Genomic DNA, 15,261 nt, shown 5'->3' on the forward strand with positions numbered 1-15,261 from the left:
AAAAAATAATAATTTTTAATCCAAACTTTTAAAACAGCATGCCCATTTCTTATTGGTTGACACTCGAATTAAAATAAAATAATGAATATTATTTCAAGACCAGAAATAAATTTGAAATAAATAATTTTCTTTCCCCTATATTTTTTATTCCAAAATGCCAAGAATTAATTTTGAAATAAAATAATTTTCTTTCCAATATTTTTATTCCTTTTTCTTATTGGACGTCATTTTGTGTCCAATGAAAGACTAGTGTTTAAATATTTTAAAGCTTATTACAGCATTTATTTTGAATATGATAATAGCAACATTCTCACATTAAATGTGATAAAATATATTATAGAGCATAACTTAGTTCACTTCAGGGATAAGAAATGAATGATCGCGTAATTTGCTTTAGTTGTTTATTGTGTGATTTTGAGGAAAGGTTATTTTTTAAAATATAGATCATAAGGTTTTTAAATTTTATTAAGGCCTTAACAAGAACACTTTTGTTCATAAGCGAAGCATCATATAAATCGGAAATTAAATGTATGTAATTTTTTGTACTTCCTTAACTTTTGTAAACAGACCAGGCCAATACTTTCTTGCTTCTATGATTTTGCAATTCCATATTTGGATTGTCGAACTGGCTTTGAGAAAAATACTTTTTTGATTGAACGACCATTCTTACCTAATAATAATCATATCTAAAAATCAATTCTCTACCTGTTGAATTTTTAAGTTCATTGCTGGTATTAGATTCAGTTGGCGGTGAATTAACCATTTTATTCAAATCCCCAGAATCGTTGGGAATCGACGCATCTTCAGTTTTCTTTAGCGGATTTTCTGTGACATCTTTAGGGTGGAGAGTATCACCAGATAATTTAGCCATTTCCTGTGGTATATCTACAAGACTACTCACTGATTGAAGAGATGCCCGTTTTAGGCCTGCTCTCAGTTTAGGTTGGTTTGATGTCGGTTTAGGCTGGAGTTGGCTTGATTTTGACACTTCGGGTGCCATAGGTTTGGAGGCAGTCTGTTTAACAACTTGGTTAAAGGAGTCTGTTCTCATATTAGCCTAATGTAGGAAAGGTAAAGAAGTCAAAATCTATAGAGGAAGGGACATTGGGCTGTTTTTACACTAGTCCCCAAAGTCTTATAATTCGCTTTACAACCTTGGAGTCTTTTGTTTAGTTTTAGTTAGTGGGTTTATTTAGTCAGGTGTCCAAATGTTTCAACCAATTGTAATCTACAGAAGGGTTTATTTTGTGGATCATCATTGGGGATGTATATATATCGATTTATGTCACATTGTCTTATCCCTTGAGATCCCTGAGTCTAATATGTAAGAGATAAATTAAACCATGACCCCCACACCCTGTCCCCCCTCTTCATTGAAACTTTGCAAGAAATAAATGTTCTAACATAATAAACATAAATAAAATAATATCCACTGGATTTCCAATGTTTAATCTTTGGAAAAAATAAAACCAAGAGGAGAAATGTTTCATCTGAAAGACAACTGTAAGGCCTTAGTAACAATTTTTTAAATAACATCTTTTATGTTGATAAAAATTGCAAAATGAAACTAAAAATTATCCTGCAGAAATCTTTTTAAATAAAAGTTTGAGACGAGGTAAATTAACATTTACGATTCTCAAGCATAACAAGTTTTTATTTTTTTTTATTCTTACCGTTCCACTATTAGACGCAGGTCTTGGATATGCTACCGCTACAGGCTCACAATTTTTCAAGCCATGGGGGTCATTGTTCTCAACAAAAGAATCATCTGGTTGTCTTGGAGGGTTAAACTCTTCTTTTTCATCATTGTTAAAGAGATTGAACTTTTTTATTGTGTTTGGATTATTTTTGATAAGTTGCTGATTCATGCAGGATGATGACAAAAAATTGCCGGATTTTTTCATCTCAATCAACTGCTTCTGGTTCTGGTTGCTAAGAAAAGATGCACGTTAGAGGCAGACATACATATTACACAATTGTAGTAAAGTGTGGCTTTGCTATAAACAATAAAAATCTAAAACTAAATACCGCTGAAAGGCAGCCGCGCCTTTGAGATAGTATTCTGCCATGGAAACACAAGTATTCCTAAATTCCTTCCAATCGCTGATAACGTTTTCAATTTCTGTTTTATTCCTCAGTTGTTGCAGCAAGTACGCCTCTCTTTTTTCTTCCTATATTACAATTAAGTATAGGTAGTTGTTGTGTTGACTTTGGAGTTTTCATTAATGCAATTCATCGATGAGAGGTGGAAGGATGATTTAGGTATAGTTCCACGTAGGACATTGGATGAATAATTCAGCATAAGACACGTATTTCTTACTGCAGCTTACTTAATAATACCTAACCCTGGCCTTAGTATCACATGTGTCCTACTTTAATCCATTCTAATTACTGTAACCTATTAGCAAATCGTAGATCTGACTTATCTTCTCTTGATTTTAGTTTTTTTTCTACAAGAAACACAAAAAGGAATTAAATCAAATACTTTTTTATTAGAACTTAGTCTAACTTTGAATAATTCTGGCCTTCATACCTTTAGGAGGGCCTCATTTATATCCTCAATGGCTCTCAAGTTTGGGTCCTTTCTCCGCTTAGTAATAACCTCGTTCACTCGTCCCTTAGTATGGTTCAACTTTTGGTACAGATCTTCCTGAAAAATAAAAATGAAACCCATAAGTAGCGCAGTAACAACAAAAATAATGTGTGTAGGTTTGTAAGTGTATTAAGAACTAATATAAAAGCTAAGGATAGAAACTGCATAGACTGTCAGCTTAAGACTACATAGTTACATTAGATCTTATAGTTCGATTGACCATTGGGTCAGAAGAACATTATTTCTTTACTAAAAACAATAACATTGCCAATAAGTTCTCGCTAACCGCTGAACCAATATCTTCCTCCAATGTATTATCTTATAGCTCCTGTGAATTATAAAAATATAGGAGAGAAGCCAATAGTTACCTTAAAAGAATTAACTTTATTCCTTTGTTCCATGAGATTATTTTGTGCCTGAACTTCCATATCTTGCAAGACACTGTTGGCCTTGCTAGTGTTCTCAATACTTTCCTTCAAGAACCGCTCCCTCTCCTAAAGGAAAAAAAACAAAGACAATTATGTCCAAAAGTGCATCAATAAGCTTACAATCCTATTATATAAAGTAGTAAGCTTTTTTTGTTTGTACCGAAGGATCTCGCTAACCGCTGAACCGATCGGATTCTCATTAACAGCGTAGCTTCTCATAGGTTTTGGGAAGGTTTATAAATATTTTCTTGGGGGGTGGGACACCCCCCCCCCCAAAAAAAAAAAATACCCACCCCCCCCCAAAAAAAAATCATTTTTTTCTTCAAACTTTTCTTATAAATCTAAAATACGAAAAATTTGGTTGATCAAACCTCTTGGGGCAAAGCCCCTAGAGGCTAGGGGCGAAGCCGCTAGTATATTAGAAAACAAGAACAGTCAAAATAAAAGAAAATCTAAAATAAAATATTCGGTAGGTAAAATGCTTAAACAATGGCTTATTAAGTTTTTTTTTTACACTTACATGTTCATAAAGTAGCTAAGAGATTGTCGGACGAGAGAAAAAGATTAGCAAAGCTTTGGAAATAATAACTACCAGATTTAGAGAGAATGTGTATAGGCACAGAAGATAATCTTATCAAGAGGGGGGTGGTGGGGGATGCTCTGACACTTGCGTAAACAGTATAGGCTTTGTCTTAGGAGTGAGAGAATAGGTTATTTGGCATAAAGTCCAGGTTCAGGTGATGCAGGCCTCCAGGTAATCTCGGGGCGTGTAAAAATTAGAAGAAACAAATTTTTGATTGAAGAGTTAGGAGTCAACTTATAAAACAAAATAAGCATATTTTATCTTCAAATATAACTTTAGAAACTTTTTGGTCAAATAATCTATCCCCTCACTCCTATGACAAAGACTATACTCCCTCTTTACGCAAGTGTCAGAATCCCCCCCCCCCCCCCTATCAAAGGCATAATATAGCACTTTAAAAAAAATTGAACAAGGATTAACTTCTAAGTGACCTTAAGTTGATTCATCTCCTCACGTTTCTGAGCAAACTTAGCATCAAGGTTTCTGATTAGTTGATCTTCTTGCACAATCATATTGTCGTACAATTGTACTGCAGCCAACTCCTATTCATGAAATATGGAAAAATATGTCCATAGTAATAAAGCTGTTTGGGAAAAGATAAAAAAAAGGAAAAATATTGAAAATAATTAAAATAGAAAGAATATTTGTAAACGCAACAGATTCTTTTAGTAGGAAAAGCTTCTCCTAAAGTTACTTTTATACCATCCATTAAAAGTAAAATAAATATTTAATCGGCTATATGATATACGGCTAAAAGAGGGAGGTCATTTTCTAGTAAATCCCGTAAAGGTGTGTGTTATAAGGCCTAAAAATAGTAGTAGAACGATAAGGTGCTCTATATATTTGTATTCCCTATTGAATAGAACAATAGGGAAATTTTTTTTTTTTTTTTGATAACCATACCTGGAATATCTTTAAAAAATACGAAATTTCTATCAAACGCTTTGTTTGGCTCAAACTGACAAAAATTAAAAAAATATATAATTATAATAATAATGTTTTCTATAGGTACAAGGTAAAGGTTAAGAACAATCTATACCATTAAACAAAGGAAGAAGTCATTCTTTACAGGTTGATTTATTACAATTATATTTTTTTTTATTTGTGTCAGTTTGAGCCAAACAAAGCGTTTGATAGAAATTTCTTACTTTTTAAAGATATTCCAGGTACAGTTATAAAAAAAAAAAAAAAAATTTCTTCCCTATTGTTCTATTCAATAGGGAATACAAAATATATAGAGCACCTTATCGTTCTACTACTATTTTTAGGCCTTATAACACACACCTTTATGGGATTTACTAGAAAATGACCTCCCTCTTTGTGTAAAGATTTCCATGCTAAATAAGCATCAGTATGTTACTCAATTAGTCCAGGTATGGAAGACTTTGAAATGCTTATATAAAGTTAAGTATGACTATATCACTGATGAAAAGTTGCAAAATTGCGTTTAAATACAGGATGTAGTAAAAGGACATGCTTGTTTAGGATTTGATTATTGAGATGCATAGCTCATAATATTGTAATTATTATTCTCTCATTCGAATCCGGTGGATAGGAACCGGTTCTCATCCATACGAAAAAACTATGTCTAGCATCGTATTATAAACCGCTTTCTACGAATATAGAAATGTACAATCATAAGATTAAAACCAGTTTTTTTTAGCCCGTACCTTCGGCACCTCGGGGCTAAAAAAACTGGTTTTAATCTAATAATTGTACATTCTATATCCGCGGAAAGCGGTTTATAATACGATGAAAGAAATAACTATTCCAGGAATCAGATGAATAGGGTACTTCACAATGCGTATGAAGGTGCTTTGACTTTTGCGTCGGAACCTAAATTGGGACATAGTGCATTTATTACCCTAGCTGTTAGGTAACTTCATTTCACTTTTCAATAAAATCTAAAATGCAGCCGTTTTTGAGAAAATTAGATTTGAAAATTTCAAGTTCAATTTTCATCCCCTAGGAGTTGCCGTATAATCATGACAAGAAAAGCAAATATTATTTATTTAAAATTTTGAACAAGTTTGCTTTTATAAAGTTCTTCATAAAATCACTCCTGAAGTGAGTTGATTCATGGCCATTTTTATCAGTTGCTTTGCTAAGGTCACGGAAATTCAGTCTTAAATATATCATATATAGAGAGGTTTTATGAAAGACTTCATAAAAGCAAACTTGTTCAAAATTTTAAATAAATAATCTTTGCTTTTCTTGTCATGATTCTGCGGTAACTCCTAGCGGATAAAATTAAACTAAAAATTTTCAAATCTAATTTTCTCAAAAACGGCTGCATTTTAGATTTATTGAAAAGTGAAATGAAGTTACCTAACCTAGGGTAATGAAATGCACTATGTCCCAATTTAGGTTCTGACACAAAAGTCAAAGCACCTTCGAACGCACTGTGACTTACTTCAATAGGTATATCACTTTAATGTGTCAAAACATTGACTTTGGTGACGATAGAGATGCTTCAATTCCTATAATATACTGTACCTAACTGTTACAGGAATCATCATGCAACGTTTGAATTAGATAGGACAACTCTAACATACATAAAGGGGGTGAGGGTTTAATGCAACCATCTCGTAATCAATGATTAAATGGCACTTAGAATTCGAATTTCGATCTGAAATTTTTCATGAGTAATCCTTGGTAGGTCTATTTTCCCGAAATCGAACAAAAAGTTGGAAAAGTAACGGCTGGCGGCTCAGCCGTTTAAACGTGTTTTTTTCAGGGCAAATTCATCATTAATTACGTAGGAATCGACTTTTTAAAACATATTTTTGGTTTAATTCATGTTAAATGATAGCAATAACCATATTTTAAATTTCTAGTACCAACAGCTACCGGGTAGAACCGTTTGGTAAGGTTTTTGAGCGAGAAAAAGTATTATGTGGAGATAGTTTACGTGACTAATATGCTCTGAAGATTGGCAAAAATTGGCAAAACGGCTGAGCCGCCAGCCATTACTTTTCCAACTTTTTGTTCGATTTAGGGAAAATAGACCTACCAAGGATTATTCATGCAAAATTTCAGATCGAAATTCGAATTCTAAGTGCCATTTAATCACTTATTACGAGATAGATGCATTACCCCCCCCCCCCCTCAACGAAAAGAATTAATAATTAGGAACTTACGGACCGACCAATCCTAATTTTAGTTAAGCTTATTTTTTTTTTTTAAAAGGCAAAATGTATGCTTGCCTGCGTCTCCTCTCTGGTCAACTCCTTGACCTCCGTCTCCAGCTGGTCCAGCAAGGACAAGATGTCCTCAAATCTTGTTCGCATCATTCTTGAGTATCTAATTCACATAAAGGGATACTTTTTTATATTGAACTTTAAAATGAAGTAAAGCTTAACATAAACAAGTTTAATTTTCTGAGTAATGGATTATCCAAACTAGAGAGTTTCCATGTAACAGGGATTAGTTTTCTTAAAACTGATGCATTTTTGTAATGAAAATTAAAAAAATTGTACTTTTGTGTAAAGACATACGACCCTACTAACACATTATCTAAAATTATTGTTTACATGTAACGAACAAACAAAAACTCTTAGGGAGCCATCGTTTTAGATATCCAAATACCTTTCAAATTAGGAAGAAGCATTAATTTTTTATTTAATTGGCGCAAGTGGAAATTAAATACCTTTGTTTCTAAAAGGCATAAACGTGCATAACAAAGGTTACTTAATGATCTATAAAAAATCAAAATATTTCAATCAAAATAAACCAACTTATTAAGTACAAAATGTTTTAAAAATAAATATTTCGGATACAACATGATAATAAATAAATAAACAAACAAACACAAAACAGAATTAAATATTAATCTTTTATTTGGTCACAGTTTCATTACAATAAATGCCAATAATTAAAATACCATACAATTAAAAATACTTTAACGTTTCACTCAGATAAAATATAATATACTTCATAATAAAAATATTATCCACTTTACAATAGAAAGACATTTTGATTTTTGTTTTAATCTTAATTACAATATTTGACAGAAATGTTGGAAAGATGGCCGGGGAAAAAATCCACTAGTTTAAGATCCGCACATAAGACAATCATCCTTGTTTGCGATAGAGCAAACCATAGCCGCCATATTCTTTTCCATGCTGGCCATATCACCAGCAGCCGCGGGTGTGGTCACCTCTTCCGCAGTGGGTTTAGCGCCAGCAGGGTTAGCGGCCTTAACCTTTGTTTTATCAACTGTAAACTGGATAGCCTGAGCAGCGGGCTTGGTTCTCAGGTAGTACATGCCAGTCTTCAATCCAAGCTTCCAGCCGTAGAAATGCATGGAGCTAAGTTTACCTGAAAAAAAAAAAAAAAAAAAATTGGTGAATATATATTTAGTACCTAAATGTGATAAATATTAGCATTTGACTTATCTTATTTACACAAAAAACCAGCTTAGGTAAGTGATAAACTAGTTTTTTTTTGCAAATGAATATCCCATCCAGAATAGTGAATATTGTAGGTCTTACCGTAGTTGGGTTCACCAATGTGAATATTAAGTGACTGAGACTGATCGATAAAAGCTCCTCTATCAGCGGCCTGCTGCAGAACATTCTTCTGACTTATCTCCCACACTGTCTTGTACAGGTCACGGATCTCTTTAGGAATCTCCTAAAATATAATAGAAATGTTAAAATTTAGTAGGGCAAGGTGTACAATTAAATAGCAATTTTCTACTTTTATGTATTACAAGTACACATAGGTTAAAGGCAAAAGTATGCACACTATTTTTTTTGTTGTTTTTCAGTTTCCAGCATGGCTTTAAAATCGATTATATCCGCTAGATTAGAACCAGTTCTCAGGGATCTTGGACAAAGTAGCTTCGGACAAAGTAGCTTCGGACAAAGTAGCTTCAGGACAAAGTAGCTTCCGGACAAAGTAGCTTCCGGACATTTACTTAAGAAAAGTAGCTTCCTTAGAAAATAGAAAAAACCTCCTAATGCAACATCTTTTAAGTAAAACCCCCTAAAAACTTTTCAAGTGATATCACATTTATTAAGTGTGAGGTAAGGGTCGATATTTTTAATGCAAGGTTGTATCGGGTTCGAAACCATGCCGTTGGGTAGCCAACACAGACTTTGGGACAACTGTCGGACGGATTTTTAAATTTCACCCTGTAGACAAAGTTATTCAAGAAAGAAATTTAGGTTTTGAATTTCGTCCCTGTGTGTTTTATCGCCATATTGGATTTTATTGTTCAACTTTTTTAACAGCAGTGGTGGATTTTATCCTTAAATTTGGAAGATTTTTTTATTTAATAACTTTTGAAAAATTTTAGGACGTTTTACTTAAGAAATGTCTACACAGAAAGAGAGACATAGAAAAAGGCATAAAGACAGACATAAAGACAGACAAATAGACAGACAAAATGACAGACAGACAGACAGAAAGGCGGACAGAAATTGTAAAAATTTAAAAAAAATGTTAAAACGAATTAAAAATTATAAAAAAAATCGCCTACCCTTTTTAGTAAAATCCACGATCCACTTTTTGTTAAAATTGTTAAAGTTTTGTTTGCTTTCAATAAAATTAGAAGTTAATGTACATTAAACATTCTTACATAGGTTAGGTTAGGTTAGGTTATAGGCAAGGGGGCCGAGCGCCCGCGGCTAGGCAGGCCAGGGGGCCGAGCACTGCGGCCATAACCTTTATTACTATTAGAAGCTACTTTTCTTAAGTAAATGTCTGGAAGCTACTTTGTCCGGAAACTACTTTGTCCTGAAGCTACTTTGTCCGAAGCTACTTTGTCCGAAGCTACTTTGTCCGAAGCTACTTTGTCCAAGATCCGTTCTCAGCCATACTAAAACATAATGTATAGCGTCGTATTTGTAAAATAAAAATTATGAAATTAAAACTAGTTTTCTTAACCCGGGCCTGGTTTGATCTTATATTTTTCATTTTAAAATCCATGGAAAACTGTCTATAATACGATTCGATAAGAAACTGTTACATAAAAATTACCTCAATGCCCTGAATAGAGCCGCCAGCAGAAATGATGTCATTCTTGATATCATCATTCCACAGGTTCCTCTCTGTCAGATCTCTCAGAAGATGTTGGTTCACAACCTGGAATTCACCAGACAACACCCTTCTGGTGTAGATATTGCTGGTGTACGCCTCCACACTCTCGTTGTTACCCAGAATTTGAGCAGTGGATGCAGTTGGCATGGGTGCCAACAGTAGGGAGTTGCGGACACCATGCTTAGCAATTCTAGCCTTCAGGGAGGCCCAATCATGGAGAGAGGTAGGTGTAACTCCCCACATATCATACTGCAGTTGTCCCTTACTGACTGGGGATCCTTCATAAGTTTCGTAAACTCCATATTTCTCAGCCAATTCACAGCTAGCCTCCAAAGCACCATAGTAGATAGTCTCGAAGATTTGCTTGTTAAGCATCATAGCATTATCTGACTCAAATGGGTATCTCATGAGGATGTAAGCATCGGCCAGACCTTGAATGCCAATACCAATAGGTCTGTGACGCATGTTGCTATTCTTAGCCTCCTTGACAGGGTAGTAGTTGACGTCAATGATCTTGTTCAGATTTCTGGTGGCAACCTTGGCGACATTCTTCAACTTCTCAAAGTTATAAACCTTGTCCTCAACAAACATGTTGACTGCAATGGAGGCAAGATTACATACAGCAATCTCGTCAGGAGAAGAATATTCCACAATTTCAGTGCACAAGTTGGAACACTTAATTGTGCCTAAATTTTGTTGGTTTGACTTTCTGTTGCAAGCATCCTTGTATAGCATGTATGGCGTACCTGTCTCAATTTGAGATTCAATAATGGCATACCAGACCTGCTGAGCCTTTACCTTCTTCACAAATCTGCCCTCAGATTCGTATTTGTGGTACAGATTCTCAAATTCCTCTCCCCAAACTTCATGAAGGCCAGGACTCTGGTCAGGACACATGAGACACCAATCTCCATCAGATTCCACACGCTTCATGAATAAATCAGGAATCCACATGGCATAGAACAGATCTCTAGCACGGCTTTCCTCCTTACCATGGTTCTTTTTCAGATCAAGGAAATCAAAGATATCTGCATGCCAGGGCTCCAGGTAGATAGCAAAAGCTCCAGGTCTCTTGTTACCGCCCTGGTCAACGTATCTGGCAGTATTGTTGAATACTCTCAGCATGGGCACCAAACCATTAGAATTTCCATTGGTTCCAGCAATATAAGATCCACTTGAACGGATACAATGAACATTGAGGCCAATACCGCCGGCAGATTTGGAGATGAGAGCACATTGTTTCAGTGTGTCATAAATACCTTCAATAGAATCGGAGGCCATAGTAAGTAAGAAACAGGAAGACAATTGAGGTCTAGGAGTAGCAGCATTAAACAATGTGGGGGAAGCATGAGTGAACAGCCTTTGTGATAACAGATCATAAGTCTCAATAGCGGCATCAATGTCATCGCCGTGAATGCCGACAGCAACACGCATCAACATCTGCTGGGGACGCTCAACAACCTTGCCCTTGATCTTGAGCAGGTAGCTGCGCATCAGAGTCTTGAGGCCAAAATACTGATACTGGAAATCACGCTCGTAAATAATAGCACCGTCCAGTCTGTCCTTGTGTTCTTGTATCACCTAAACAAACAAAAATGGTATGATCTTACATGTGGCAAATAGAAGTTGCTGTTTGCAATTCCTAGCAAAAAAAATTATCGGAAAACTATGTGAATTACTTCATTCAGAAAAAAGGCTCACTTTTTCGAGGTATGCTTAACATTAAAGAGTTTGTCTTTGTTTTGTTTCAGCGATAAAATACATGGTCTTAGTGGACTTATTAAATAACCAGAAATTATGATCTTCTAAAAATCATTCTTTTATTTAAATTACAAATAAATGTGTTAAATTCACCTTTCTATGGTAATCAGAAATCATGGGGGTAGGTTTCTCAGTGGTGTCATGTTTAATGTTGTACAGATCCTCAACAACGTCACTGAACTTCTTCTTGGTCTCCTTGTGCAGGTTAGACACAGCAATCCTAAACAAGTTAAAGGTAAATAAATATTGTTTAACAAAAAATAACTTTATAATGCATCTTATTCTTCAAGATAGTTCTTTTAGGACAAGTAAAGAAGCATTAATTTCGTGGAAATTAAAACTGAAACAATTTTGAGTAGGTAAGAAAAATAAGTTATTTCTATTACATTCTATATTTTTTTTATAATACTTATTAGAATAAAAGCATAGACTTAGTTTAAAAATTGCAGATAAGGTTTTTTTTATATCCAGCGAAAGTAAAAAAAGTAAATAACATGTTATTGTTAACATTCTTTGAAGAAAGCTAGTAACTTTTTATATTATGCGACAACATACCTGGCAGCCAAAACAGCATAGTCCGGGTGCTGAGTTGTCATAGTAGCAGCAATTTCGGCCGCCAGATTATCCAGCTCCACAGTAGTAACTCCGGGGTACAAGCCAGAGATAACCTGATTTATTTATATTGTTAAATAAAAGTTTTTTTAACTTACTTCTTTAGAAGAATCTGCAATCCACGGCACAATCCGCCTAATTTTTGGGCCGTATTCCAATTAATAAAAAAATCCGCCCAATAAAGAAGCGGATTCATCCGTGTATTGCAGATTCTTTTTTTTGTGGATTTTCGGATTATGGATTCTAGCAATATTTTCTAAGGTCCTTATATAAACACTAGCAGCTACGCCCCTAGAGGCCTCTAGGGGCACTTAAGGAGGGGGGAGTCGAATTTGATAACCCAATTTTTTATTTTAGATTTTAAAAGAAAAAAAAAAATTTTGGGGGAGATTTTTATTTTTTGGGGGGGTTGGGGGTGTCCCACCCCCCCCCAAGAAAATAGTTATAAACCTTCCCGGGACCTATGAGAAGCTACCCTGTTAAGGAGAACCCGATCGGTTCAGCGGTTAGCGAGATCCTTCGGTACAGACAAACACACAAACATCCTGTTACTTTATTATAAGGATATAACAGTCATTTCTTAACCTAACCTAAAATAAGATTGAAAAATGAAATACAAAAAAAAACTTTATGCTATCCACCATTTTACATGTATTTAAGAAACAATAAAATACTTTTGGTTTTTGACTGCCACATTTTTTATATAATTTTTTAAAGTCTTAAATCTTAAAAATCATAAAAAAACTAGCCTAAACGCTAAAACATGTTTATAACCTCTACTTTAATATTTAGTGACATAGGTTGCGAGAATATACGACAGAAAATATACAAAAATACAAATAAAATATTTTATCAAAAGTTATTGAACCACGATTAATAACCTGGGGCAAAAACGTTATTACCAAGGATTATTAAAAAATTCGTACTTTTAACATTAAATGTGAAAAATAAAAAGGCAAAACTAGTAGGTAGGTAATATTAATTCTTTTTTAAAAAACTAAATAAATAATACCTACCTTAAGAGTAATTGAGGGAGCGTCGATATATTCCATGTCCAGGCCATAGCACAGTTTCTCAATTCTAAAGGTAAATTCTGATATTATACTGTATCAATAAATGAATATATACAAATTATGAAAGATAACTTTCCTTGAAAATCTTGGAACTAACGTTACAGTATTTAACGAGATATTATCGGATATATAAATTCGCAATAAAAACATATTTAAACGTTTTAGCAGTACTTAAGTTTTGAAAATGAAAAGTGGGTCAATTTGTAATAAAAACTAAAACTAAAGTACTTTATTAAAATCCTTAGCTTAGCTAGAGAAATGTAAGAATTGAATTTAGAGAGGCCACTTTACTATAGGGACATATTATGCATCTTTAAAACCAAAGGTGTTAAACAAAATCTACAAATATATTAAAAGGTTAAGGATTTATAAATAAAGGATATAGCGGTAATCAAATTATTTGTTTATAAAATTTGGAAATAATGCACGATAACAAAAAATCGTCGGATGCATAACATTAATAAAAACAACGGCTTAAACTAAAGGCTTTATGAAAAAAAAGCTAAAAAAAAACTCAGCTACCTTAGAATTTTTAAAAAGATTTCAAACCTTACAGGGAAGGCTTTTATTAAGGATTAAAGCTTTGTTCTTAAGTTAACTACATTCAAACAGTTAAAACGAATAAAATTACATTTAAACATTGGTAAGCTCACCTGGATGTGATTTTATCAAAATGAACTGGCTCCTGCCTGCCATCTCTCTTCAGAACAAAAATCTTGCTCAAATTCTTCATTCTGACGGGTTAAAATACAAAATTAAAATCAAAATGTCTCTGAAAATTAATTACATCAAATAAATACTGTGACAATCTGTGTTGGAAGATATCAACCTAGAATAACTCTAGAATACCATTTCCGCCAGCATGAATAGCAGAATTAAATAACAGCATAAATCAAATGCAATATCCTTCCCTCAATGTTAAAGAACAATAATTTCACCAAACAATAATGATTACATGCAAGAGTACCTACCGAAATTCCAGGCTAATTCCGTCGATTTCATGGTTTGACAGTTTGTCGACGCGAAAATGTTGATATTTCATTGACGCAGACGGATGTAATAATTTCTTTGCTTTGAAAGGTCTTCGAACGTTGATCCCCATAGCTTGAATAAATGAAGGATAAAGCAAAATCAAATTTACCTTATCTTAACAAAGTTCGAAATAAACTGAATAAAAAACGGAGAAATCCATCCTTAAATACCCCCAAACTTTCCCAAATGTCATGTAAACAAACGCAAATGGTGAAATTATTTGATAACGGACTGGATATTTAAACGCCTAACTACGCCGCAACCTTTATTAATATTTAAACAATTGTCCACCTGCCATAAATATTTTCACCCTAATTTCACTAGATTCCCCAATTTTAAAAGTCCCGGCACCAATCCGTGACGTCACTAATCTCCTAGCAGCGCGCACCACCACTGAGTCAGTCGGACTGACGACTACACATTTCAGACAAGAATGATCTTGAATTCTTCTCAGATTTACCCGCGTTTTTTTCAAGCGCCAAACGAACTTTTTCAAAAACTTGGAGCTAGCTTTTTTGACAGTACACATAAATATTAAAAAACTATACCAACATCTCCATAAAATTCTATTTAAGTAGAAAACGTTTATTTTTCTGAAATTAATAAATATTTTATAATGTCTAATTATGTGAAAAAATTCGTGTGAAGCTGCCGCGGTTTTAGAATAACAAAACAAATAACAATTAAATTCACGAAACCTTGACAAATTAGGATTTTTTTTTCTTCGTTTATAGTTATTTTTTACATATTTTAGTCATTTTTTTTGCAAAAATTGACTGTATTTTTAAAATTCAAATAATATTATCCTAATAATGAATTATTATCAATTGCCATGAAAATTCCTTATATATGAGCCAATATTATAAAGCTTTTATAAAGTTGGAAAAAATAAGGGGGTTATTGACCGAAAATGGTTCTATGTCTGCTTTTTTCTGTATTATTTACCCCAAAAGTACCTCTAAAACTTATATTTTACTAGCATTATTGTTGAGAAATCATATTTTTCAGGGTATTTCGTATTCCTGGGTATTTCGTGAAATAAAGTAATAAAATGACCAATTCTTTGTCACTTCACAAACAAAATGGTTTTATCTCCCATATAAATTTTATCCTAGGTGTATAACATTTTTGGTA

At 33.7% G+C, this 15,261-nt stretch overlaps 2 protein-coding genes across 4 annotated transcripts in view; both read right to left on the minus strand.

Annotated features, from left to right (window-relative positions):
* LOC145314129 (uncharacterized) overlaps window positions 1-6,910 on the minus strand; it is a 28,165-nt gene extending 21,255 nt beyond the window's left edge. Inside the window, exons 1-7 of the mRNA XM_080153927.1 lie at window positions 6,811-6,910; window positions 4,036-4,146; window positions 2,962-3,087; window positions 2,534-2,650; window positions 2,029-2,171; window positions 1,674-1,932; window positions 706-1,057 (exon numbers count right to left, since the gene is read on the minus strand). Of these exons, the coding sequence (XP_080010053.1) occupies window positions 706-1,057; window positions 1,674-1,932; window positions 2,029-2,171; window positions 2,534-2,650; window positions 2,962-3,087; window positions 4,036-4,146; window positions 6,811-6,897 (1,195 nt within the window). The 5' untranslated portion in view covers window positions 6,898-6,910. The remainder of the gene's footprint in view (window positions 1-705; window positions 1,058-1,673; window positions 1,933-2,028; window positions 2,172-2,533; window positions 2,651-2,961; window positions 3,088-4,035; window positions 4,147-6,810) is intronic.
* A 515-nt stretch (window positions 6,911-7,425) lies between these two features.
* RnrL (Ribonucleoside diphosphate reductase large subunit) lies at window positions 7,426-14,557 on the minus strand. 3 transcript variants are annotated; one of them, XM_080153947.1, is made up of 8 exons: window positions 14,419-14,557; window positions 13,749-13,829; window positions 13,039-13,102; window positions 11,966-12,078; window positions 11,504-11,630; window positions 9,590-11,230; window positions 8,098-8,239; window positions 7,426-7,924 (listed from the first exon to the last, which is right to left on the minus strand). In XM_080153947.1, exons 2-8 carry the CDS (start codon window positions 13,826-13,828, stop codon window positions 7,656-7,658), a joined length of 2,436 nt encoding a protein of 811 aa, XP_080010073.1. In that variant the 5' UTR covers window position 13,829; window positions 14,419-14,557; the 3' UTR covers window positions 7,426-7,655. The 3 variants fall into 3 exon arrangements, with proteins under 3 accessions (XP_080010073.1, XP_080010081.1, XP_080010065.1); XM_080153955.1 differs by lacking the exon at window positions 14,419-14,557 and adding an exon at window positions 14,237-14,309; XM_080153939.1 differs by lacking the exon at window positions 14,419-14,557 and adding an exon at window positions 14,067-14,261.
* Window positions 14,558-15,261: the final 704 nt, after the last annotated feature.

Source organism: Acartia tonsa, chromosome 1 (genome assembly GCF_053477335.1).
Source record: "Acartia tonsa isolate MP-2025a chromosome 1, ASM5347733v1, whole genome shotgun sequence".
NCBI classification, from domain to species: domain Eukaryota; kingdom Metazoa; phylum Arthropoda; class Copepoda; order Calanoida; family Acartiidae; genus Acartia; species Acartia tonsa.